The sequence below is a fragment of the Rhinatrema bivittatum genome, chromosome 3 (assembly GCF_901001135.1).
Source record: "Rhinatrema bivittatum chromosome 3, aRhiBiv1.1, whole genome shotgun sequence".
Lineage (NCBI taxonomy): Eukaryota > Metazoa > Chordata > Amphibia > Gymnophiona > Rhinatrematidae > Rhinatrema > Rhinatrema bivittatum.
In genome coordinates, this window is record NC_042617.1 from 49723675 (window position 1) to 49747912 (window position 24238).

At 46.1% G+C, this 24238-nt stretch overlaps 1 protein-coding gene across 4 annotated transcripts in view; it reads right to left on the bottom strand.

Annotated features, from left to right (window-relative positions):
• The window catches only part of CENPF (centromere protein F), a 256055-nt gene that overhangs the window by 131325 nt on the left and 100492 nt on the right, over window positions 1-24238 (bottom strand). For all 4 annotated transcript variants that reach the window (XM_029593203.1, XM_029593204.1, XM_029593205.1 and 1 more), the window contains exons 9-10: window positions 11811-11939; window positions 582-704 (exon numbers count right to left, since the gene is read on the bottom strand). In XM_029593203.1, coding sequence (XP_029449063.1) covers window positions 582-704; window positions 11811-11939 — 252 coding nt within the window. The remainder of the gene's footprint in view (window positions 1-581; window positions 705-11810; window positions 11940-24238) is intronic.

Genomic DNA, 24238 nt, shown 5'->3' on the forward strand with positions numbered 1-24238 from the left:
AAAGGCTGTGCTGCAAGCCCTTTTTTTATTTTTATTATAAACTGTCACCCTATTGCTCTCCAAAAATAGAGTGTGCTGTCAGTATTTCCTTCTGCCGAACACACCAAGGGTACAGTCACCTAGGATCATCCAATGTTTGACCCAAGAGGGAAGGAAGAATTAGTCCCACCTGGATGATCTCCCAGAGCAGCCCCAAGACAGCCTACGCTCCACCAGAAACCAGGGCATAAAGTCTTCCCAGGAGCAGATTACTCTAGCAGTAGCACAGTCCACACATTTGCACCATCTGTTGGAGACGGAGAAATACTGACAAGCTGAAGGCAGCACCAGACCCCTATAGGGGGAGTGAAGTCAGCTTTGAGCTATTTTCTCTGTCCTCATCTGCCCACAGAAGGGACATAACCCACTTGTCTGGACTGGTCTGGCATGGACAATAAGGAAAAAATAGTTTCTTGAAGAGATTCCCTTATTTTTTTAAGCAGTAAACAAAGAAAAGCGAGCGCATAGGAGATGAGAATATTAATTACTTTCCAAGTACATAAAATGATTTTAAACCACCCCCCCCCCTCTTATTTTTTTACCTCAACATTTTTCTTGAAATCATTTTCTGCAGATTGGCTTGCCTGCAGAGTCTGCTCTGTTCTATACAGTCTCTGTTTCAGTTCCTCAACTTCTTTTTCGAAAGTGATTTTTGATGTAGAGACCTACATAAAATAAGAAATGAAAGAATGTTTACCCTTGCCCAACTAAATCATTCCAAGGTGTGAATATGAATAAACACAAGAGATCCCTTGCATTTAGAATCACAACAAAACACTAGAACTAGGGGACACACTATGAAACTAATTGGTAGCAGATTTTAAACTAATATAAGAAAGTATTTTTCAGTCATCACACAATTAAGCTGTAGAATTTGTTGCAGGAAGATGTCAAGACTAGTAGTATAGCAGAGTTTAAAAAAAAAAAAAAAAAAAAAAAAAACTTGGACAAGTTTTTGTAGAATGGATCCAACAACAGTTATTAGGCAGACTTTCCTATTAGGATCTACCAGGTACATCCAAGTGACCCAGCCTGGCCACTGTCAGCTAGGATGCTGGGTTCAATTGACCATTGATCTGACCCAGCATGACACCTTTTATGTTCTTAAGTATAGAAGAGTCCCCATTTAAAGCAGCAGTACTAGCGAAAATATATTTTAGATTTATCAATTGATCGTTAACGACAAGCAAAAAAACAAAAATTGAACAGAAGAAATTTAGTCTTACCTGTTAATTTCCTTTTCTTGAATTCTGCTACACCAGTTCAAAGGCATGGGTTTACACCCACCCTGCCAGCAGATAGAGACAGAAAATACGTTTCCAGTGACATCATCACTCTATTAGTAATATTACAATACAGTGAGTTGCCAGTATACTGTTGACAAAGCCATGAAAAAACTAAACTCCACGTTATAGAACTCTAATACCACTCTCTCATTTTTTTTCTTATACGATAGAGAAGCATCCAAAAATAAAAAAAAATCTCTTCCCAAAACATACACAGAGTAGGAGGGATAAAAAAACAACAAGAAAATAGAGATCTAAACATGCCTCAGGTTCTCCTAGAGAAGAGACATTAGCATGAACTTTCTGCAACACCTGAAAGGCTTCATATGAAAAACAAGTGCCAACCACAGACCCTGACTGCTATGCAGGCTCTGCCCTGGTGGAATGGGTTCAACCACTCTGGCTGTTAAGAGGGAGGAGAGCTTTGCTACTAGTACCTCCTGATGTGCTACTGGGCCCCAGAACGGGCTCAGGGGCAATTTGGCAGAGCATCCAATAAGTTCAATCAGTACCTTGGTGGACGATGGATAAACGCACCTTGGTGGATGATGAAAAAAGTCCGAGGTTACACTAGGCCACCAGTTCGCAAAGAACCATAGCCTTCCCCTGACCGATAGATCCACCGCCCCGAATACAAGTGACTGGGCTATGTTCCCTACGATACAGTCAAAATTCCATCCCTGAAATTTACTGAGGCGCCGGCTGGGGCTTTGAGGCTGTTACCTGGGGAGACCACGGGATCTCTGATGAGATTGATGGGACCAAGGTGGTGGAGGATAGTACTTCTATAAACAGAAGGACTTCCTTGGTCCCAACTTCAACAACCTCCTGGATGAGGAGGACAGGTCAAGTGTTGGCAGAGTATTGCTGAAGGTTCACATGGTGGTCCCAGATTTCAGCCACTACATCCTTGACCTTATTTTTGAAGAGATTTTCTCCAGTGCATGGCACATCAGCAAGTCGCTCCTGTATCTCTGATCTAAGATCCAAGGCCCGCAGACATGCACATCTACGGGTGACAATTCCCGCTGCAGAGACCTTTGATGCAGTTTCGAAATCATCACAGGTTAAGCGGACCTCATGTTTTCCGCACTCCAGGCCCTTATGCACCAGCAGTGTCTTGCTGCTGCAGAGGCAGTTGCTTAGCAACATCCTGCACCTGTTTACAGATATCCTGTGTATATTGGGTCATGTAGAGATACTAGGCAGTTAAGTGGGCAATGAGTATAGTCCCCTGGAACACCTTTCTCCCAAGCATCTATTGCTCTGTGATCCTTTCCCAGGAGCACTGAGGAGTGGGTATGAGATCACTTGGCCTTCTTGAGAACAGATTTGACCATCACCGATTGGTGGGGCAGTTGATGCTAGTCGAATCTGAGAGCCTTCTGGACGAAATAGATTACATCAGCCTTCCTGTTCACGGGAAACCAGCTTTCCATGAAAAGGAACAGAAAGTACAAAACGATCTTGTGCATTGGGACTGCCACGATCTCCTTAGGAGGCTCCACGAACTGGAGGATATCAAGGATTTTGTGCCCGATATCCTCTTCAGACATTAACTGAAAGGGGACGGCTTCCGCTAGTAAACCGGAAAAACCCTGCGAGGGAGAGTTCCTCTGGCAGAGACTTTCTTTACTCCTTTGGAGGAGATAGATCTGAGAGAAGACCATTAGAAGCATCATCAGAGACCCTGGATGAGTCATCCCCACAGGGGTCAAAGATGCCCTCATCCCCACTATCATCAACAGGAGAAGGGGCCTCAAGTATTCATCCTTCACTCAGCAGTCCAGGCCCCAATGGAACTGGACATGAGACTGCAGGCCCCAGTGCCTTTGCCAGTCTGAGGGAAGCATCCTCCTCTGAGGAACTGGCAACGTTAACAAGATTAGCAAAAGGAGACGGCGATGCCCCGCAGGGCATTGATGCAGTCCCGAGAACCTACCATATTTTTCGCTCCATAAGATGCACTTCCCCCCCCCCCAAAAAAAATGGAAGGAAAATGTCTGTATCTCTTATGGAGTGAATATAAAAACTAACTAAATAAATAACTACAACCCTCCACCCTCTTGACCCCCCCCCCCCCAAAGACTTGCCAAAAGTCCAGCAGGGGTCCAGCAGGGGTCTGGGAGCAATCTTCTGCTCTTGGGCTGTCGGCTGCCAGTAATCAAAATGGCACCGGTGGCCCTTTGCTCTTACTATGTCACAGGGGCTACCGGTGCCATTGCTCGGCCCCTGTCACGTGGTAGGAGCAATGAATGGCCCTGTCACATGGTAGGAGCAATGTACTACCATCTGTGCCATGATGCCAAATGCCATGCATTACCTCTTGATGACCAGCTGCACATGCCTCTCCAGTTCCTCCTCGAATATCGCTGATACCAACACAGGCTGGGAGGGAGAAGGTGTAACCAGATCCTCTTTGGAACTGAGAGGTGGATCATGGCTGGCATCAGGACCAATGGAGTTGGTGGCGCACATCCGACATTGATGGAGCACTGGCTTTCCTTGCTATAGGGTCGCTTCGGGGGCATTACAGCAGAAGCTGGTGCAACCCCGAGCCTGGCACCATGCATCGACAAGGACCAATGCTGATGTTTCTTTGGCTTCCCTCAATGCTGGGCATGGTTTTTCCCCAGTGCAGAAGTCAATGAGGAGGAACCAGATATCCTCAACCTGGAGGAGCCCCGACAATGGCCGGTCTCTGGCGTTCTTTCAGCTGACGACCTTGATGGAAACGATGGCCCTGCTGATGTAGATAGCTCGTTGTCCATTGGTGTGGCTCCGAGGTCCCTTGATGCCAATGCATCTGTCTTCTTCAGCCTGAAGAGGTGCTCCATCTTATCTAGCCAGATCTTACATCCCTTCAGGGTCATCTTGGCACACTTGCTGCAATCCTGGACATCGTACAATGCCACAAGGCAAAGGACACATTTATTATGGGGGTCTGTTATAGACATGGTCCTCGTGCACTGGGGGCTTAAATCCCCGAAGTGGCCATCTCTTGAAATAAAAGGGAAGTGAGATTGAAATCGATGGCCGATGTCATCAATGGCTGGCAGGCACCAAACGCACTGCTACCCTGGGGGTATCAATTACGAAAATAAACTTACCGATAAATGTCAAAAACTTACTTAGGATGCTAACAAGAGACTTGGAGGGATCCTGTGTTGACCATGCGAGGCAGAGTGTTAAAAAATCACAAAACCGTTTTCGAAAAAGAGATCGAAGTAGATCAAAAAGTGAGGCTCTCAACTGACCGCAAAATGACAGGCTTTGCGACAAAGAAAAGACTGAAGTGGACCCCGGCGTGGAGCCGTGGTATAATGCATGCTAAGCATGTTCAATCAAAGTTCAAGAAACTCTGACATGAGTTTTCCGTTCTGGGCTCCATCCTGCTTATCCTCAGAGAATACTGTTTTGATTTTTTTTTTGGGGGGGGGGGGGGGGGGGGGGAGGTAGCTCCAGCTCCATGTCCCACTGGGCTTGAACCAACCTATAGAGTTCCTTATTGTTGCAGGACTCTGGGATCTATGTCTAGGTGTTTTTACACCAGGCCCTCTGTGCTATTCTGAGACCTGGTGAGGGTGAGAAGCACCTGGGACCTTCCTTTCAGGGTTCTGCCCCAGTTATTCCTACCACAATTGCTGTGGCTAAGCAGGCCAAGTTATCGAAAGAGCTCTGGGTGCAAAAGCAGCTTTTGTTAGAGTGCCCTATTTACTGATCAGAAGACATTGCTAATGTGGACAGTGTTAGATTTCTAGAGGAAGGAGGCTTTCTTTAGAGGCCAAGAATAATTCAGTCAATCATTTGACTATTTTACAAAGATGAGTTTGTGTCCCTTCTCTCTCAAGCAGCCGCTTACCTTAGGATTTCAGGGATCAGATTATTCAAGGAGTTCCTAAGTCATCTAAATAGAGACTTTCCTATTCATTTGGAAGTGGAAGGAATGCTATGCAGAGGTGGGAATTTCCTGAAAGAAGGCCTAAGTATTAAAAACTTTAAATAAACTGCATCCAGTATTTTTTTTCAGATGCTTAGAGTCAATATCCTGGTTTGGTAGTTACCCACAAATGGGAGTAGGGTAGGTTACTCTGAGGCCTGAGGATAGAGAGAGGCAAGTTTTTTTCTCCACTACTCTAATTGTAGTCCGAAACTCTATTGAACTGATGCACTACTCCCTGAAGGTCAGGAAGTGATCCAGTTTGAATCAGGGGGGCTACCTTCTTGGTAGGCTCATTGCATAATTTGATTCAAGTTTCTTCCAAATCCATAGCTTCAGTTGTGGCAGCACAGAAGCTTTTATGACTACACAACTGGGCAGCAACTGCTTGTCCAAGTCTGCCTGAGCAAGCTTCCTTTCAAAAAAAGAGATTACTTGATGAGGACCTGAAAAAAGTGATAATGGATCCAGGGAATCCAAAATCGCATAGGGTCTGGGAAGACAGAGTACAGTCTTAGTCCCAGGGAAATAAAGGCAGAGCTCAGTTTTGAGATTTAAAAGGTATAAGCCAGGGAAGCAGTCAGCTACTCAATCTTTCAGATTCCGAATACAAAATCACTCCTTTCAAGGGGCCAGAAAGACAAGGGGCGACTCCACTGGTTCTGCAGGGTGATGGATTATCTCTTTGGTGGTGGCACCTTCAGTGTTTTTACAAGAAGTGGAGCCACATTACTTCAGCCCAGTGAGTGTTGGGAAGTATTTCAAAAAGGTTACGCACTAGAATTCACTGCCCCAATCATAGCCCTTTTATGGTCTCTCCTGGAAACACTGCTGATGTTACAGCCAGTGGCTTCTGCACCAAGCAAAGTACAATACCACGACTGGTATTCCATTTATTTCATAGTCCCAAACGACGGATCTGACAGACCCATTCTAAACCTGAAAGGAGTAAGTAAACAGTAGCCTGCACATTCCTCATTTCTGCACAGATACTCTATGATCCATATGGTGGCTGAATGGTGGGGTGAGTTTCTGTTCTGTCTAGATCTATTAGAGGCTTTCTTTCATATACCCATCAGGGAAGAATTTAGAAGTCTCTCTGCTTTTGCATTTTGTAGATGCATTTCCAGTTTAGGGGAGATCCCTTGCCACATCTCCAAGAACCTTTAACAAGGTAATGGGGTGGTAGAAAGCAGCTTTTTTTGCGCAAAGAGGGAATTATGGCGCATCTTTATCTCAACAATTGATTAATAAGGGCCCAGTCCCTTTAGGAATGTCTCAAGTCTCTAACAAGGTAGTGCAGGTTTTAGCAAGCTTGGGCTGGGTGATAAATTTTGCCAAAAACAAACTCCAGACTTCCCAGTCTCTAGCATATCTAGGTAACCTGTTTGAAACCAAGGTGGATAGAGTATTTTTAATGCAACAAGGGTAGTTAAGACTATGGATCAGGTAGAAATATTCCTTGCTCAACAGGATTCCAGAGTTTGGGATTATCTTCAGCTCTTTGGATCTGGTGCCATAAGCCAGAGCCAACATGCATCCTCTGCAAACATTTCTTCTCTTGCGACAGTTGCCTCAGACTCAGGACTATTAAATTCGACTTCCTCTCCCACAGTGAACAAGGTAGAGATTTGTCTGGTGGTTATCACTTTGGAATCCATTAAAAGGAGTTAGCCCGGAACCTCCCCTGGGGGTACTCCTTACATCTGATGGGTTGGGATGCCCACTGCCCAAATAAAATCGTTCAGAGGCTCTGGTTGCAAGAAGAGGACTTATAGTGCATCAACAGGTTGGAGTCTAGGGCCAAACTAGTGTTCCTGAACTTCCTGCCCTTAGTAAAGGGAAAAGCAGTCTACATTCTCTCAGACATTGTTGCGACAAGGACCTGAACCTCTCCTTCGGGAGAGCCCTTCCAACACCGTGTGCTCTATTCCACTGGCTGCATGACTGCACGCTGCGATGCACGATTCAGCCCGATGAGGCTCCTCTCCCCATGCTGATGTTCCCGACGGGCCCTGCACCAGCACGGGAAAAGTGGTTATTTAAGCTGGCTCTTCAGCACCATCAAAAGCCTCAGTTACAGGCTTTTGCTTGCTTGTGATGGTGCTCTTTATTGGATTGCCTGCTCGCTGCCTGCCTCTGACCCGGATTGCCCTTCTACTCAAGGTAGGCTCTTATTCTATCACTGAGGTCTACATCCGTAACAGAGACTGACACAGAAGTGGCATTTGCAAAAAGGCAAAAGTCAGAGGGTATCCAATGAGACAAACCTTTTTCAATGGGCAAAGGAAAATCTGCTACAGATCTGTGAACCATATTGCAGAACATACAAGCAAACTTTCTCAGCAGAAAAGTGTTAGATCCCAGAAAGTGGGAGTTTAGTCCAGTTTAGTCCAGGTCATAGTAGATTAGTGAGAACCCCCTCATATGGACCTAATGGCAGCTTGCAAAAAAATGTCAAGGTTCCTCCATTTTTCACTCAACACAAGGAGTATGCTCCCAGGGAATATATGCTCTGGCCCAACTATGGCCAGAGGGGAAGTTGTTGTGTGAATTCCCTCTGGCTCCTATGTACTTATTTGTACAACGTAATAATTCCTGAGACGTCTACCTCCTAATGTAATTATATCAGTTGTTGAGTTGTCTCCATTACAATGTTTCCCCTCTGTTAAAATGTCATCCTTATTTGTTGAGTTGCCTCAGTTACATTGTAATAATATTAAGACACTTTAGTCTACTATTCTCCACGTAACTTGTAAATCGATGTGATATACCCCAATGAATGTTGGTATATAAAGCAAGTAAATAAATAAATCTTGAGAAAAATAGAGAATCATGCATCACAGGCCATTCTAGTGGCTCTAGATTGGCTGAGAAGACCCTGGTACGTTGACCTGAAAAAATTGCAGATTGGGCCTCCATTTTGGTTCTTCAGAGTTTGAGGTCTCCTGACATGTGGGCATATTCTCTTGGAGGACTCAGCTCCATTTATCTTATGTCTTGGCCCATAAAAGGTCACATTTGCTCAAGGTTACATTTGCTCAAGGTTACTCTTCATCAGTAATTTGAACATTGAGGTCCCTAAGAGATTCAACTCTTTGGCTTATGTGCATGGTTTATCATCGCTTCAAGGTATGCTGAATGATCCTTATCACCATGGAGGTGAGATATCACTAACATTTTAGCATTCCTGCAGAGGGGTTTGAATAATGGTTTGGCCTTAAATTCTTTGAAGATTCAAATGGAAATTATCTCCTATTATGGGGTAGAGTTAAAGGTGTTATGGTGGATCCTCATCCAACTGTGTCCTGTTTTCTTGGAAGAGTGAAATTTGTCAACCTCCCCCTTCAATGGGATCTGAATATGGTTGTCAGTGTACTAGTGAATTAGCCATTCCACCCTCAGACAGGCACCTCTGAAAGATCGCTCTCTAAAGATGATCTGGAAAGGGGTACGATGAGTGAGGTGATCAAATTTGTGGATGATATAAAATTATGCAGAGTAATTAAATCTCAAGTGGATTATGATGAAATGCAGGAGGACCTTGCGAGACTGGAAGACTGAGCTTCCAAATAGCAGATGAAATTTAACATGGACAAGTGCAAAGTGATGCATATAGGGAAAAATAACCCTTGCTGTAGTTACACAATGTTAGGTTCTTTCTTAGGAGTTACCATCCAGGAAAGAGATCTAGGTGTCATAGTGGATAATACATTGAAATTGTCTGATCAGTGTGCAGCGGTGAACAAAAAAGCAAACAGAATGTTAGGAATTATTAGAAAGAGAATGGCAAATCAAACGGAGGATGTCATAAAGCCTCAATAATCGCTCCATGGTGAAACCACACCTTGAATACTATGTGCAATTCTGGTCACCACATCTCAAAAAGGATATAGCTGTACTGGAGAAAATGCAGAGAAGGCCTACCAAAATGATAAGGGGCATGGAACGGCTGCCCTATGAGAAAAGACTAAAGAAGTTAGGGCTGTTCAGTTTGGAGAACAGACGACAGAGGGGATATGATAGAAGTCTACAAAATCATGAAAGAACTTGAACAAGCTAATGTAAATTAGTTATTTACTGTCTGAGATAATACAAGGTTCAGAGGGCACCTCCATAAAGATAGCAAATAGCTCATTTAAAACAAATCGAAGAAAATTCTTTCACTCAGCGTATAGTTAAGCTCTGGAATTCATTGCCAGAGGATGTGGTTACAGCATTTAGTGCAAATGGGTTTAAAAAAGGTTTAGATAAGTTCCTAGAGGAAAAAAATCATAAACTGCTATTACAGTAAGTAATAAGCAATAGTAGCTTGTGATTTATCTAATGTTTGGGTACTTGCTATGTACTTGTGACTTGGACTGGCCACTGTTGGAACAGGATACTGGGCTTGATGGACCCTTTGTCTGACCAGAATGGCATCTTATGTTCTCTCTTATGGCCATTTGTTCAGTTAGGAATATCCCGGAATTACTAACACTGTCTTGCAGGGACTCCTTTCCAGTCTTTTCCTCTGTTTCTCTGCAGCCAGTTCCTTTTGTTTATTTAACTTAAAGTGGTGTCAACTTTCCATTTAAATCAGACAATTCTTTTGCCAGAGTTCTCGAAGCAGGGAAAGGAGAGGGGGGCTCTGGTTTTTGAATGTTCAGTGTGTTCTCCTTAGATATTTGTAGGTCATCAATTTTTTTCCAAAGTCTGACAGCTTATATCTCTTGTTTGCAAGGGTGACAGCTTCCAAAGCATCATTATCCAGATAGATTAAAGAAATTTGTCAGCTTACCTAGTGAAAGTGCTTCAGGCTCATTCAGTGAGAACTCAAGGATCATCTTGGGCAGAATCTACAGCTTTGACTCCCAGAAGATATTTGTAAGGCAGCCACGTGGTTCTCCTTTTGTCTCCACTAAATACTACAGACAGATTTCACACAAATGAGGACACAGCGTTTGGTGCAGTTGTTCTCAGAGTGGCCCTAACTTTCTTCCTCCAGTTTAATTGAGCTTCAGTACTTCCATGTGTCTTGACTGGTGTAGTAGGATGAAAAGAAAGGAAAAATTTAGTCTTATCTGTTTATTTTCTTTCCTTGAAACCTGCTACATGAGTCCAGGACCCTCCTAGGAAGTTGGGCCTGCACTTTGGAGATGATCCCTGGTATCTTGGCAGAGTTTGTTTCTTCTCCTTGAAGGGAGAGCCTGGGGTTCACATCCTTTCTTCTTTTATGTCTGATTCTTCTGTATTATACTACATGCCCTTATATCAAGGGATTTTTGGAGAAAATTATTCTTCTTAAAGGATTCCCTTGAGGTTGATTTGGTTACAGGCTGGACAAAAGTAGAGAACAGTTGATGTGTTTGAGGCTTTGTCATAAGAATACTGAATTTTGTACCACTGAAAGTACTGGTGATGATGTCATAGTTAAAAGTTATACCCTCTGTCTCCATATGCTGGTAGGGGGAAATAACCCACACATCTAGAATGGTGCAGGAGGATACAAGGAAAACAAATTAACAGGTAAGAATTTCTCATTTGTTTTGATTGATAATGAGTTGACTTGTGATACTGAATCCTTCACTTTGGCTGATTTTAAGTGGACAGCTTCCAAAGAAAGCATTTATGACAACACTGGAGATATGCACACACTTCATTGCAGTTATGCTTTTGCATATTATAATTTCATTAATTTACTACCATTAGGAGCAGTAGTATATTACTCATAAATTATAACAGCACTATATAAAGAAAGCCTACAACACAAATTTCATTAATACTGCACATCTATCAAATAAAACCCAGAAATCTTACAGCTGTCAGGCCTTGGCCAATCTCATGAAATCTGCCTTTTTTTTTTTGCTGTAACAAATACTTCATCATAAATTTGACAATTTGGTTTCATCATTAAAATATTGCATGACTTCATTTCTTTAAGATCCAGATGCCAATGATGCATTTAAACAGTTCAATCACAATAGTCCTATCAGAATGGGAAACTGCCTGCGAATAGTACCACTCTATTGCATAACCAAACTTCCCAGTTCATTATAATTGTAGATAGATTATGCTATACTGGTTAGAATTTTGGACTTAATTTTTAAAGCAGGAGGTTTAATCATCCTCCTTTCGCCATGGTCACAACATGTCCCCAACTGTCGTTGGGAAAGTGTCAGGGAACAGGTCATTAACCCTCCATACACTTCTTAGTCTCCACCAAAAGGTCAAGAAGGAATCATCCTCAGCACAGATCTTCCAATTGGAGGTTAGCCAAAACGCCAATATTTTGGTTCATCTCACCATCTCTCTGGCCCTAGACCAGGGATGGCAAACTCCAGTCCTCAAGGGTCGCAAACAGGCCAGGTTTTCAGGATATCCACAATGAGCATGCATGAGAAAGATCTGCATCCAGTGGAGGCAGTGCATGCAACTCTCTCATATGCATATTCATTGTGGATATCCTGAAAACCTGGCATGTTTGCAGCCCTCGAGGACTGGAGTTCGCCATCCCTGCCCCTAGACTAATAAAAATGTGTGTCCTCTTTCACCTGAAATCCTACCTTGTCACGATCAGACTGAAGCATAACGCACTCATTTTTAGCTTGCTGTAATTCCTGGTTTAGTTTGGTTTTCATCTGATTGAACTGTTGGTTCAAATTCTGGAACAAGTGTTGTTGACGTAATAAGTCCTAAAAACAAAAATTACAACTTTCAGACTAATAATTCTATTTTAAAGCTTTTCCCAAATAAAAATTACTTTTTTTTTTTTTTTTACACTAAGGGCCTGATTTACTAGGCTTTTCTTCCAATAAATAGAGACACAATTGCCAAACTGTCCACATTGGGACAAAACCACACACACTTTTTAGCCGCAGCCTTTGCACCAAATTCTCAAAACAAAAATATGCATGAGCTTTCACTCAAACTTGCAGCAGGTAGAAATTATATATGGTCATTTGCATTTGCTTTTAATGCAGATAGAATTTTGCTGGAAAAGTATGCACATACAGTTGAAAATGCAATCTTGTGTATACTCCCCCCCCCCACCCCCCACCTACAACCAAACATAGCCTCGGGAATGTCTCCTTACAAAGCAGCTAGAATTATGCAAGATGTGGAAGAACACACACTCAAGCCAAATTGTGGGAGGATCATTTTCAAACAGCCAATTTAGGGGGTTAAAGAAATTTCCTTACTTGTTAATTTACTTTCCATTAGTCCTGCTAGACCAATCCAGCCATGACAAGTGGGAAGCAACTAAGAGGTTGACTTTATTCTGACAGGACATTTCTTGAAAGTCCCGAAAAACAAGGTCCACTAGTGCACAGAGAACCCCTCTGTGCCCCTCCCCAAGTCTGGTAAATGCACAAAAGGCCTGATGTAGAAAATGGATGAAGTCTGGGAAAAATTCCATAGGGGCCCCACTGGCATCCCCGCAGTCAATGGCCCACCTGGAGACAGAGCCAGGAAAAAGTCCAGAGGGGCACAGAGATCCTCAACAGAATCTGAGGGCTTCCCAGGCCCAGAGTCTTAACGTGCAGAAAAATTCAAAATGACTATCATCTCAGAGAGCCGTGTGGTGGACAGAGTATCATGTGTCTCTGAGACAAGCAGGCTAAAAAAGACATCAGGTGGGGAAGTAGGAACCAGGCCCACCCTAGAACAATTCCTCTGTGAATCTCCAAGGTGTGTGCACACCAGACAAAGGGGGCCTTTCTCTGCGGCTGCTCTAAGCACACCATAGGCCTCAACGCCACATGGCTAGACTACTGCTCAGTCCTGCTCCTCTCAGAACGATTCCACACACACACAGGAAAAAAAAGGAGGAGGGGGGAGGAAGAAAGTCAGTCGGGATAGAGCGAACAAGACCGGGAAGAAAAAGGAGAGAGAAACCTTCTGTCAGAATAAAAAGCCAATTATTTAGCTGCTTCCAACTTGTCATGGCTAGAATGGTATAGCAGGACAAGATGGAAAATTTATTATACCCACATAAAAACAGCTTTGAAAATTGTCTTTTTGGGAAAAGCTCCTTAGTAAATCAGGCTCTAAGAAGTCAATTTTCAAAGAGATCTAGCTAGCTAGATCAAAGCCTTTGAAAGTTGACTGGACCGAACACCTTGACTGGAGGAGGCAAGCCTGCCTCCTCCTCCTCTCAGCAAACAAGGACTGATAACTTCTAGTTGCAATGTGGAAACAGAAAAATCATTATGAGTCAAAATTCACCTCAGAATCTTGGCAGATATTCTGGGATCTGAATGTGATTGAGGTGACAGGAAAAATGAGAAAGAAGGAAGAAAAGAGAGAGCAGCAATAAAGAAGTCTGAGCTGTTGTACAATATAATCCCTTGCCTGGGCTAGAACATTAGTAATCCTGAAAAAACAGAGTTGCTTACCTGTAAAAGGTATTCTCCGAGGACAGCAGGATGTTAGTCCTCATACATGGGTGACATCAGATGGAGCCCGATACAGAAAAGAAGTCAACGTTTCTAGAACTTTGACTAGGCATACTGCATGCCCAGCATGTCCCTATACCACGTGCCCATGCGGGATCACTCTTCAGTAAGCAACTCTGCTTTCTCAGAGGACAAATAGGATGGTAGTCCCCACACATAGGTATATCCCAAGCTACAGGCTGTTCCCCAACACAAAAAGGGGACCAACTGACACCTAACCAGGTGCCAACGGGCACACCAGCACCGGTACTGTTGTAACAGAGGGGGAGACGGCCTGAACCCAAACAATGGGCCCTAGGATGGGAGAGCTGGGTTCTACACCTCAAACCGGGTCCGGAGGACAGACTGGCTGAATCTACTGTCGCATCGGCCATCCCTTTCCAGATAGTAATGCGATGTGAATGTGCGGAGCCAACGCCACATCACAGCCTTGGTTCTCAACCCTGTCCTGGGGTCCCCCCCAGCCAGTCGGGTTTTCATGATATCCACAATGAATATGCATGAGAGAAAATTTGCATACACTGCCTCCATAACATGCAAATTTTCTCTCATGCATATTCATTGTGGATATCATGAAAACCCGACTGGCTGGGGGGGGCCCCCAGGACAGGGTTGAGAACCGCCTCCCTTGCAGATCTTCTCCATGGGAACTACTTGCGAGTGGGCCACCAATGCTGCCATGGCTCTCACAGACAGAGTTTTGACATGACTCCCAAGATGCACAGAAGGAGATGCAGTGTGCCAACTAATTAGATAGTATCTGTTTGGCAACGGCAATGCCCAACCTATTCTTATCAAAAGAAAAAAAAAAGTTGGGTGGACTGTCTATTGGTTTCTGTCTGCCCTAGAGAGAATGTTAAGGCTTGCTTGCAGTCCAAACTGTACAGTACTTGTTTGCCTTGGTGCGAATGGGATGAATGGGGCGTCAGAAAGAAAGTTAGCAGGATGATTGACTAGTCAAGATGGAAATCAGTCATCACCTTAGGCAGAAACTTAGGGTGCATATGCAAGACCACCCTGTCATGATAAAACTCAGTCTAAGGTAGATAAGTCACTAAGGCCTGAAGCTTTCTGACCCTGTGTGCTGAAGTGACCGCCACCAGATTAGGTACTTCAGGCCACAGGCTCAAAAGGAGCTTTCATAAGTTGAGCTAGCACCACACTGAGGTCCCAAAACACAGCAGGAGGCCTTAGGGGAGGCTTCAATTGAAGCAGGCCCTGCATGAAACGTACAACTATAGGCTGTACAGAGATGGGTGCACCCTTTACACTGTGGTGGTATGCTCCAATTGCACTAAGATGAACTCTGTTGGAGTTGATTTTTAAGCCAGCCTCAGATAGGTATAGAAGGTAATCAAGCAGGTTTTGTGAAGGGCAGGAGAATGGATCTAGGAAAACCTCCTCCACTTCAGTCCTTAGGACTTTATAGAGGAAGGCTTTCTAGAAGCCACTGGGACCTGAGACACATCCTCGAAAGATCAAGCAGCTGCAGGATTAAAACATCCCAACCTCCAGGCCGTGAGCAATAAGGCCTGGAGGTTGGGATGCCGCAGGCTGCCCTGATCTTGCGTGATGAGATCTGGGGAAGTCCCCAGACCAATTGGCTTCCGGATGGACAACTCCTGCAGGAGTTGAAACCAGACTGTCTCGGACAATGAGGGGCTATGAGGATCATAGTCCCATCAGTCCTCGCAAAGCTTCAAGAAAGTCTTCGCCACTAAGGGAATATGAGGAGATATGTACAGTAGTCCCTTACCTCAAAGAGGGATAAGGGCATCCAAGGCTAGTTTGCCATCAAACCTACACATTGAATAGAACTGAGGCACCTTCTTGTTGCAGGGGGATGTGAACCCATCTACGTCTGGGTTACCCCCAGAGGCGGAATACCTGATTCGCTACACCCTGTTCCAGGGACCACTTGTGGGGTCTGGAGCCTCTAACTCAGGCTATCTGCTACCACATTCTCCATCCCAACCAGAAACATGACCCTTAGCACCATCCCATGGGAAAGGGCCCACAACCAGATCTGCACCGCTTCCTGACACAGGAGGTATGATTCCGTGCCTCCCTGCTTGTTGACATACCACATGGTTACTTGGAAGTTGTCTGGATTAGGACAACTTTGTTGGACAGCTGAGCTCTGAAAGCCCATAGTGCATACCTGATCGCCCTGAGCTCCAGGAAGTTGATTTGACAAGAACATTCCTAAGCAGATCACAGACCCTGGGTACCGAGGCCATCCACATGAGCTCCCCACTCCAGGGCTTAGTACAATTTGAATGGGGAGACTCCGAAAGGAGATCCCCTGTTCCAGATTGGAAAGTACCCGCCACCAAGACAATGAGTCCCTGAGAGACAGTGTGTCTGATGCAATTCTGGAGGCTCTGAGTAGCTTGGCACATCTGTGACCTCAAGATCCATTGGGCACTGAGCATGTGTAGGCGTGCCAAGGGAGTGACATGGACGGTTGCAGCCATGTGGCCCAACAACCTCAACATATGTCAGTAGACACCTGCTGGCTCTGTTGAACCTCTGCCACAATGGTCGCCAAGGCCCTCTGGAGAGGCAGAAAGGCCTTGGTCTGAGCTGTGTCAAGCAGGGCTCCTATGAAGTCCAATTGAGGTGACAGGCTGAGATGGGACTTTTGGTAGTTGAAGGCAAACCCTAGTGACGCCAACATCTGGATGGTCAAGCGCATGGACCTGACTGCCCCTGCCTGAGATGTACTCTTGACCAGCCAATAATGCAGATACAGGAAGACATTCACTCCCAATCTGTGGAGGTGCGCTGCCACCACGGCCAGGCATTTTGTGAAAACCCTTGGAGAGGACGCAAGCCCGAACGGCAACAGCCGGTACCGGTAGTGCTGTTTTCCCACCACGAATCAGAGATACTTCCTGTGACTGAGGAAGATCTCAATACGAGCGTGTGCACTTTAGGTCAAGGGAGGAAGTGAATTCATCTAAAAATTATAAATATAATACTGTATTTTAAAGGCAATACAGTTTTTTATGTTTTGTACACTTTTATATATTTTTAAGTGGGGAATGCAGGGAATGTTCATGAGATATGAATGAGAATTGTGGCATGTGGGGTGTTTTCCTTGGGTAGCATATTTGAAATGTTAGAAAACAAGGTGGGGAGGGGCTGAAGAGGTTGGGGCTGTTCGGTTTGGAGAGGGGATGGCTGAGGGGGGATGTGGTGGAGGTCTTTGGAATCATGGGAGGTCTTGAACGAGTGGATATGAGTTGATTGTTTGCACTTTTGAGTGGTGGAGGGACTGTGGGGCATTCCATGAGGTTGGCGGGTGGCACATTTGAGACTGGTCGGAGAGGGTGCTTTTTCACTCAATGCACGGTGGAGCTCTGGAGTTTGTTGCCAGAGGATGTGGTTGGTGCGGTTGGTGTGGCTGGGTTCGGAGGGGGTTTGGATGAGTTCTTGTAGGAGAAGTCCATTAACGACTATTAATCAAGTTTACTTGGGGAATAGCCACTGCTATTGATTGCAGTGGCATGGGATCTTCTTGGTGTTTGGGTAGTTGCCGGGTTGTTGTGGCCTGGTTTGGCCTCTGTTGGAAACAGGATGCTGGGCTTGATGGACCCTTGGTCTGACCCAGAATGGCAATTTCTTATTTTCTTCTTATAAGGTACTTTCAAATGTAGTGTGATGATTTATATGTGATGGTCCAATCGTATATTAATTGCAGATGTAAAAAAATGTGTTTCGGTAAACGTTTGTTATGGAATAAAAAATAATGATGAAATGTTAAATTGACCTCTGATTTAGTTATCACTTTAGGTCAAGGGGGCATAGCCAGTCCCCTTTTTACAAAAGGGGTATCAAGTTGCCCAGGGAAACCATCTTGAACTTTTTTTTTTTTTTTTTTTAGAAACTTGTTCAAGGCCCTTAGGTCTAAGATGGTATGGAATCCTCCTGTTCTCTTAGGAATCAGGAAGTACCTGGAGTAGAATCCCTGCCCTTTTTGCCCTGGTGGTATGGGCTCAACTGCTCTGGCCATTAAGAGGGAGGACAGCTCCATTGAAAGTATCTTCTGATGCATTACCGGCCCCCAATATGGGCACTGAGGGCAATTTGGTGGGATACCCAACAGATTCAGTTGGTACCCTTGATGAGTGATTGACAGATCCCACTGGTCTGAGGTTACACTGGGCCACTGGTTTGCAAAGAACCGCAGCCTGCCCCCGACTGGAGGGGCCATCATCCTGGGTATGGGTGACTGGCTTACGCTCCCTGCGGCCCAGTCAAAATCCCATCCCAGGTTTGACTGAGGAGCCTGCTGGGGCTTGGAAGCTCTCTGCTGCCTGGGATGGACGCTCTGATGATGCTCAAGGCACGAGGAGGAGAAGTCTTTGGTAAAAGACTTCCTTGGACCCGGTCTTGATGGCCTCCTGGAAAAGGAGGATGGGTCCGGAGTACTGACAGAGGTTTTGTGATGGTCCTGGAGGTGTGCCACAGCATCCCTCACCCTATCTCCGAAGAGATTCTCTCCTGTACACAGCTCGTCAGCGAGTCGCTCCTGTACCTACAGCCAGAGATCAGAGGCAGCCATGCCATTCTGCAGGCACCAATTCCCACTACAGACGCACTTTATGCAGTCTCGAAAACATTGTAGGTTGCATGGACCTAGGGTTTCCTGCACTCCAGACCCTTGTGCACCAGCAACATGAGGGTGTCTTGCTGCTTTAGAGCCAGCTGCTCACCAACCTCCTGCACCTGCTTCCAGATGTTTTGAAAGTACTGGCTCATGTAGAGTTGGTAAGCAGCGATGCAGGCAATAAGCATGGCGCCTTGAACACCTTCCACCGGATTCGACTGCCACTGACTGGTGAGTCAGCTGATGATTATGGAATCCGGCAACCTTTTGCACGAGATGAACTCCGTCCACCTTAATGGGAGGCACTGAGGGGGTATTCTCAAATCCTCAGCAGCAACTCCTTAAGAATCTCATGTACCGGGACTGCCACAATCTCCTTAGGAGGTTCCACGAACTGAAGGATCTCCAGCATTTTGTGCCCAACCTCCTCCTCTGTCAAAAGCTGGAAAAGGATGGCCTAGGCCAACCACCTCACTAGCCCTGCAAAGGTTAAGTCCTCAGGCGGATACTTCCTTTGCTCAACTGGACGAGAAGAGTCTGATAGGAGATCATCCAAGTCCTCGGAGGACTCAGGCTGATCATCCCCCCAGGGTAACAGGGACCCTCATCCTCACTGTATGCCACAGGGGATGGGGCCCTAGCTGTTCTGCCTATGTCCAGAGGTGCAAGCACTGGTGGAACTGGACAGGGAACTACAGGCCTCGGCGTCTCTGCCAACCCTGGTTTGAGCTTCCTCCTCTAAGTAACCAACCACCACCGTATGGTAGGGGGAAGGACTCTGTGCCCCTCCGGGAACGAATGCTGCCCCAGGAACAGACATCAGCTGGGTCGGTAACAGACCAATGAGCACATTAAGCTTCTCCAGAAGCGGTACGAGGATGGATGGCATCAGTTCTGGTGCCATAGGACCGAAGCCCTGCAGCACCCGCTCCAGCTCCTCCTCAAATATTGCCGATGCCAACATCGACTGGAAAGGAGGAGGGCTGGTCAGATCTTCCTCGGACCTGTGAGGGGGATCGGCGATTGGCACCAGGACCAGTGGAGACTGTCGTAGACTGCAGGCATCAATGAAGGATGGGAACTCTTAGCCATGGGGCCGCTTTGGGGGCATTGAAGCAAAAGCCTGTGTATCCCCATGTCCGGCACCACGCATAGACTGGGACTGGTGCCAATGCTTCTTAGGCTTTCCTTGATGATTGGCCAGGTCCTTCCCCGGTGCCAAGGCTGAAGACAACAAACTGTGCGTCCTTGGCCCAGGGAAGATAAACAATCTGTCTCTGGCTCCCCTATCCACCGATGAACTTGACAGAAGTCCTTCGATGCCGATTATGTCAATGGTTCAGACTTCCTCGACCCAAAGAACTGATCCATCTTGTAGAGTTGAAACCAATGTCCCTTCAGGGTCATCTGGGTGCACAAGCAGCAACACCGGACGTCATGTGATGCCCCCAGGCAGATGATGTATTCCTCTTGAGGATCAGTGATAGAAATGGTGCTCGGACACTGAGGCCATCGGCGAAAACCGGACGCAGCCATGACAGGATGAAACAAAAGGGCAGAAAGTGGAACGATGGCAGCAGCGGGCATCGATGGCTGGCAGGCACAGCTACCATGGGAGAACCCTGACTGGGGACACTATGGGAAGGCATAGAGAGGGACCCAGAAATGGATAGAAAAGAAAAAAAAAAAAAAAAAAAAGAAAGCACACACCCACAAAACATAAAAGTTTTCCACAAGGCAAAAAGCCAAGTTTTCAGCTCAAACTGCAAGGCTCACAGCTCTGTGAGGGAGGGGGGGGGGGGGGGGGGGGAGGAAGAAGACTGAAGAGGGTCCCCATGTGGACACGTTTTATAGGGCATGCTCAGTGTGCCTAGTCAAAGTTCCAGAAGCTTTGACATAAGTTTTCCATATCGGGCTTCATCTGATGTCACCCATGTGTGAGGACTACCCATCCTGCTTGTCTTCTGAGAATTTGCTTAATCATTAGCCTTCTATACATGTAACACCCCTGACAAGGCACAAAAAAGAATAAAAGATCTGAAGCCCATTTGCAAACTGAACATCAGTCTATGTGGGTTCAAAAATAAAAATGATCAAGCAGATAGACAGTGGACCAGGCTTAGAGGCATGGGCGGGCTGTATTTCATCTCACTGGACAGGGAAACCTTCTTTAAAAGGCTTTTCCCTCTGTGACAACTTTGACTGCACCCGTTTCCTCCTTGTTCCTACTCTAGAAAAATTATGCAGTCCCACACCTTGAAGGAGGGACTCACTCAGATCTGCAAACATAAGTTTTATTGTGCATTCTGGAGTTCCCCAGCAGTCAAAATTTACAAAAACAAAGTTTTTTCCTCCAAAAATTGAATTCAATTATTTTATAGGAAAAATACCAAACTCACATCCTCACTTCTGTAGAATGGTTATTTTAAACATTCCTTAAATTTCTCCCCAATTGCAAAATGATCATTTTTGGTTGCTTAGTTGTCAAATCTCTTTTCACCTGTTTCTGGGCAACACAATATCCTCCCCCAAGCATGTCACCCAAACACTCCTTTGGGCAAAGACAAAGGATCCAAAGCCTCCTAAGTTTTTGCCCTTCAAGATTGCACTATTCTTAGGCCCCCAATGACTGTGAAGCTCCAACTCACTTCTTTGATCTTTGAGATCAATTCTTGATCTACTGATTATTTCCTTTGGAGAGAAGCGCCCCTCCAGCCCTAGGTTTTTCCCCTTGAAGGTGAAAGCCTCTGCAGAGCCTTCTCCATGAAAAGAGACATGCCCAGGCTCCTTATTGCTAACTTGGATCCCTTCCGCCTCAGATATACTCTATCTAGAGGAGCTATTTCCTGTTACTTGTCGGGACATCATGGTAGACCACCCAATGTACGTATCATATAGATGATATTCCCATTGATTAATATACACACAGGTATTCAGAGTGTCACGCAACCTTTTCTCAGTACCATATGGTATTACAAGGATCGTTTCATCATCTTCAATGGAGAAATTACTTACCTGATAATTTTGTTTTTCTTAGTGTAGACAGATGGACTGAGGACCAGTGGGTTGTGTGTTCCTCTGCTAGCAGATGGAGTCAGGTTTCAAAGCTGACGTCACCCTAGATATACCCCTGCAGTGACCTCAGCTCTTCAGTATACTCTTCAAAAAGCCATTGTGGACATATATATTGAAGAACTTGATTACAATTTGGATACAACTTGATTAAATCTTGGTTAACAAAACTTGATAAAAAAATTGATTAAAAACTGGAGACCACCAGTGTACTCAAACATAAGCGTCAAAAGCAGCCATACTGTGGATGCCCTGAACTAGGGGTAGGGCAATGGCTTACCCGTATTCATATGGAATCGAGGTTTGCCTTGTCGCCTCTCCTGGGCAGATGTGGGCGGGATGCTGAGTCCATCTGTCTACACTAAGGAAAACAAAATTATCAGATAAGTAATTTCTCCATTTACTAGCGTGTAGCCAGATGGACTCAGGACCAGTGGGATGTACAAAAGCTACTCATGAACAGGGCGGGAGGCTGCCCATGGTCCAGTTAGCACTACCCTTGCAAAGGCTGTATCCTCTTGAGCCTGGACGTCCAGGCGGTAGAAACTGGAAAAGGTGTGTAGCGAAGACCTCGTCGCTGCTCGACAGATGTCTGTGGGCAAAGGTAGCTTAGCTTCCATCCAGCTTTCACCTGAAGGGGTAAAAGCTTCCCTGCATCTACTTAAGCTGCCTTGATTACTTCCTTGATCCAGCGAGCTGCAGTAGCTCACGAAGCTGCTTCGCCCTGTTTCTTCCCTCCGTGAAGAATAAACAAGTGATCTGTCTTGTGCACCGGCTCCTAGTGTTCCAGGTATCTCACTAGGAGTCTGCCAACATTTAGATGGCGAAGGCGGTGGGAGCCTTCCATGCTCTTCTGTCCCTCCGGTGACTGTAAGGAGATGGATTCATTCAAGTGAAACTCCAAGACCACCTTTGGTAAGGAGGGGACAGTGCGAAGCTGTACTGTTCCTGGAGTAAATCGAAGGAATGGTTTCTGACAGGATAGTGCCTGTAGTTTTGAGATGCGACGGGCTGAGCATATTGCCACCAAGAATAAAGCCTTTAGTATTAATTGGCGTGGCAACAGACTGCACATCAGTCTGAAGGAAGGTCCTGCTAGGAAATCCAATACTAGATTGAGGTTCCATAGGGGGACCGGCCACTTTAAGGGTGGTTGGAGTTGTTTAACCCCTTTTAGGAAATAGGCCAAGTCCGGATGTGTCCCGAAAGACTGTTTCCATTCACCTCGGCCCTGAAGCAGGAGGGGAGCTGCTACCTGGACCCTGAGGAAATTGAGGCCGTCCTGTAAAAATTCCAGAATCATGGGGGGGGGGGGGGGGGGGGATCTTAGCCGTTCACGGGGGCACCCCACGGCCCTTGCACCAAGCCTCAAATATTCTCCAAATCCGTATGTATGCCAGGGACGTTGAGAACTTCTGCGCACTAAGCAAGGTGACTATCACGGCCTCAGAGTAACCACGCTTCTTCAGGCAAGCCCTCTCAAAGACCAGACCATAAGAGAATAGAGACAGATCTTCATGAAGAATTGGGCCCTGCTGGAGAAGGTGCCTGTGTGAGGGGAGGCACAGAGGACTCTCCACGAGGAACCTTAATATACCTGTGTACCACAGGTGTCTGGGCCAATCCGGGGCCACTAGGAGGACTAAACCTCTGTGGTGCTCTATCTTGAGGATGATCTTGCCCAGTCGAGGCCATGGGGGGGGGGGGGGGGGCACGGGGGGGAAGGCATATAGTAAGTCCTCCTCTGGCCAGGTCTGGATGAGGGTGTTGATCCCTTGGGAGTGCTGATCTTGTCTGTGACTGAAGAACCGGGGGACTCTCTCATTGTGAGATGTGGCCAGTAGGTCCATGGCCGGGAGGATCCAGTGATTTATTAGAAGCTGGAAGCCTTTGGTCGACAGCGTCCACTCTCCTGGGTCCAGGCTTTCCCTGAGAAAGTGCGCTGTGACGTTGTCTTTTCCTGCGATGTGAGAGGCAGAGATCCCTTGTAGGTTTAATTCAGCCCATTCCATAAGGGGGTCTATTTCCAGAGACACCTGATGGCTCTTGGTTCCTCCCTGGCAGTTGATGTAGGCAACCATTGTTGCACTGTCCGACATTACCCGGATCGCTTGCCCTTGGACCTGTGTCTGAACTGCAGGCATGCTAGTCTGACCGCTCGAGCTTCCAGGCGGTTTATGTTCCAGTTTGCCTCTTCCTTGGTCCATTGTCCCTGGGCTGTCAGCTCCTGACAGTGAGCTCCCCACCCTCGGAAGCTCATGTCTGTCGTGAGGACGATCCAGCTCTGTGGGGATAGGGTTATGCCCTTGCTTAGGTGGATTTCCTATAGCCACCACTGGAGCCAAGAGCATATCTCAGTTAGAAGGTGGAGATGAATAGGGTAGTCTTGGGACAGTGGGTTCCAGCGTGACAGTAATGAGCGTTAGAGACCGCATGTGAGCCCTCACCCACAGTACTACTTCCAGTGTTGATGCCATGAGGCAGAGGACCTGAAGGTAGTACCACACCTTGGGGAGCATTGTGGTCATCAACCGGCATACTGGGTCCATCAGTTTTCTCCTCGGGGGAAGGGAGGAAGACCTTGCTCTGCTTGGTGTCAAATCGGGCCCCAAGGTACTCTAAGGACTGGGAGGGCTTGAGGTTGCTCTTGTCCATATTTACAACCCAACCAAGTTCCTGTAGGAGGGACCTGACCCTGCTGGTCACCTGGAGACTCTCTTCCAATGACTTCACCCAGATCAGCCAGTCGACCAAGTAGGGGTGCACTAGGATCCCTTCTTTCCTCAGTGCTGCTGCCATGACCACCATAATTTTGGAGAATGTTCTAGGGGCAGTTGCCAGACTGAAG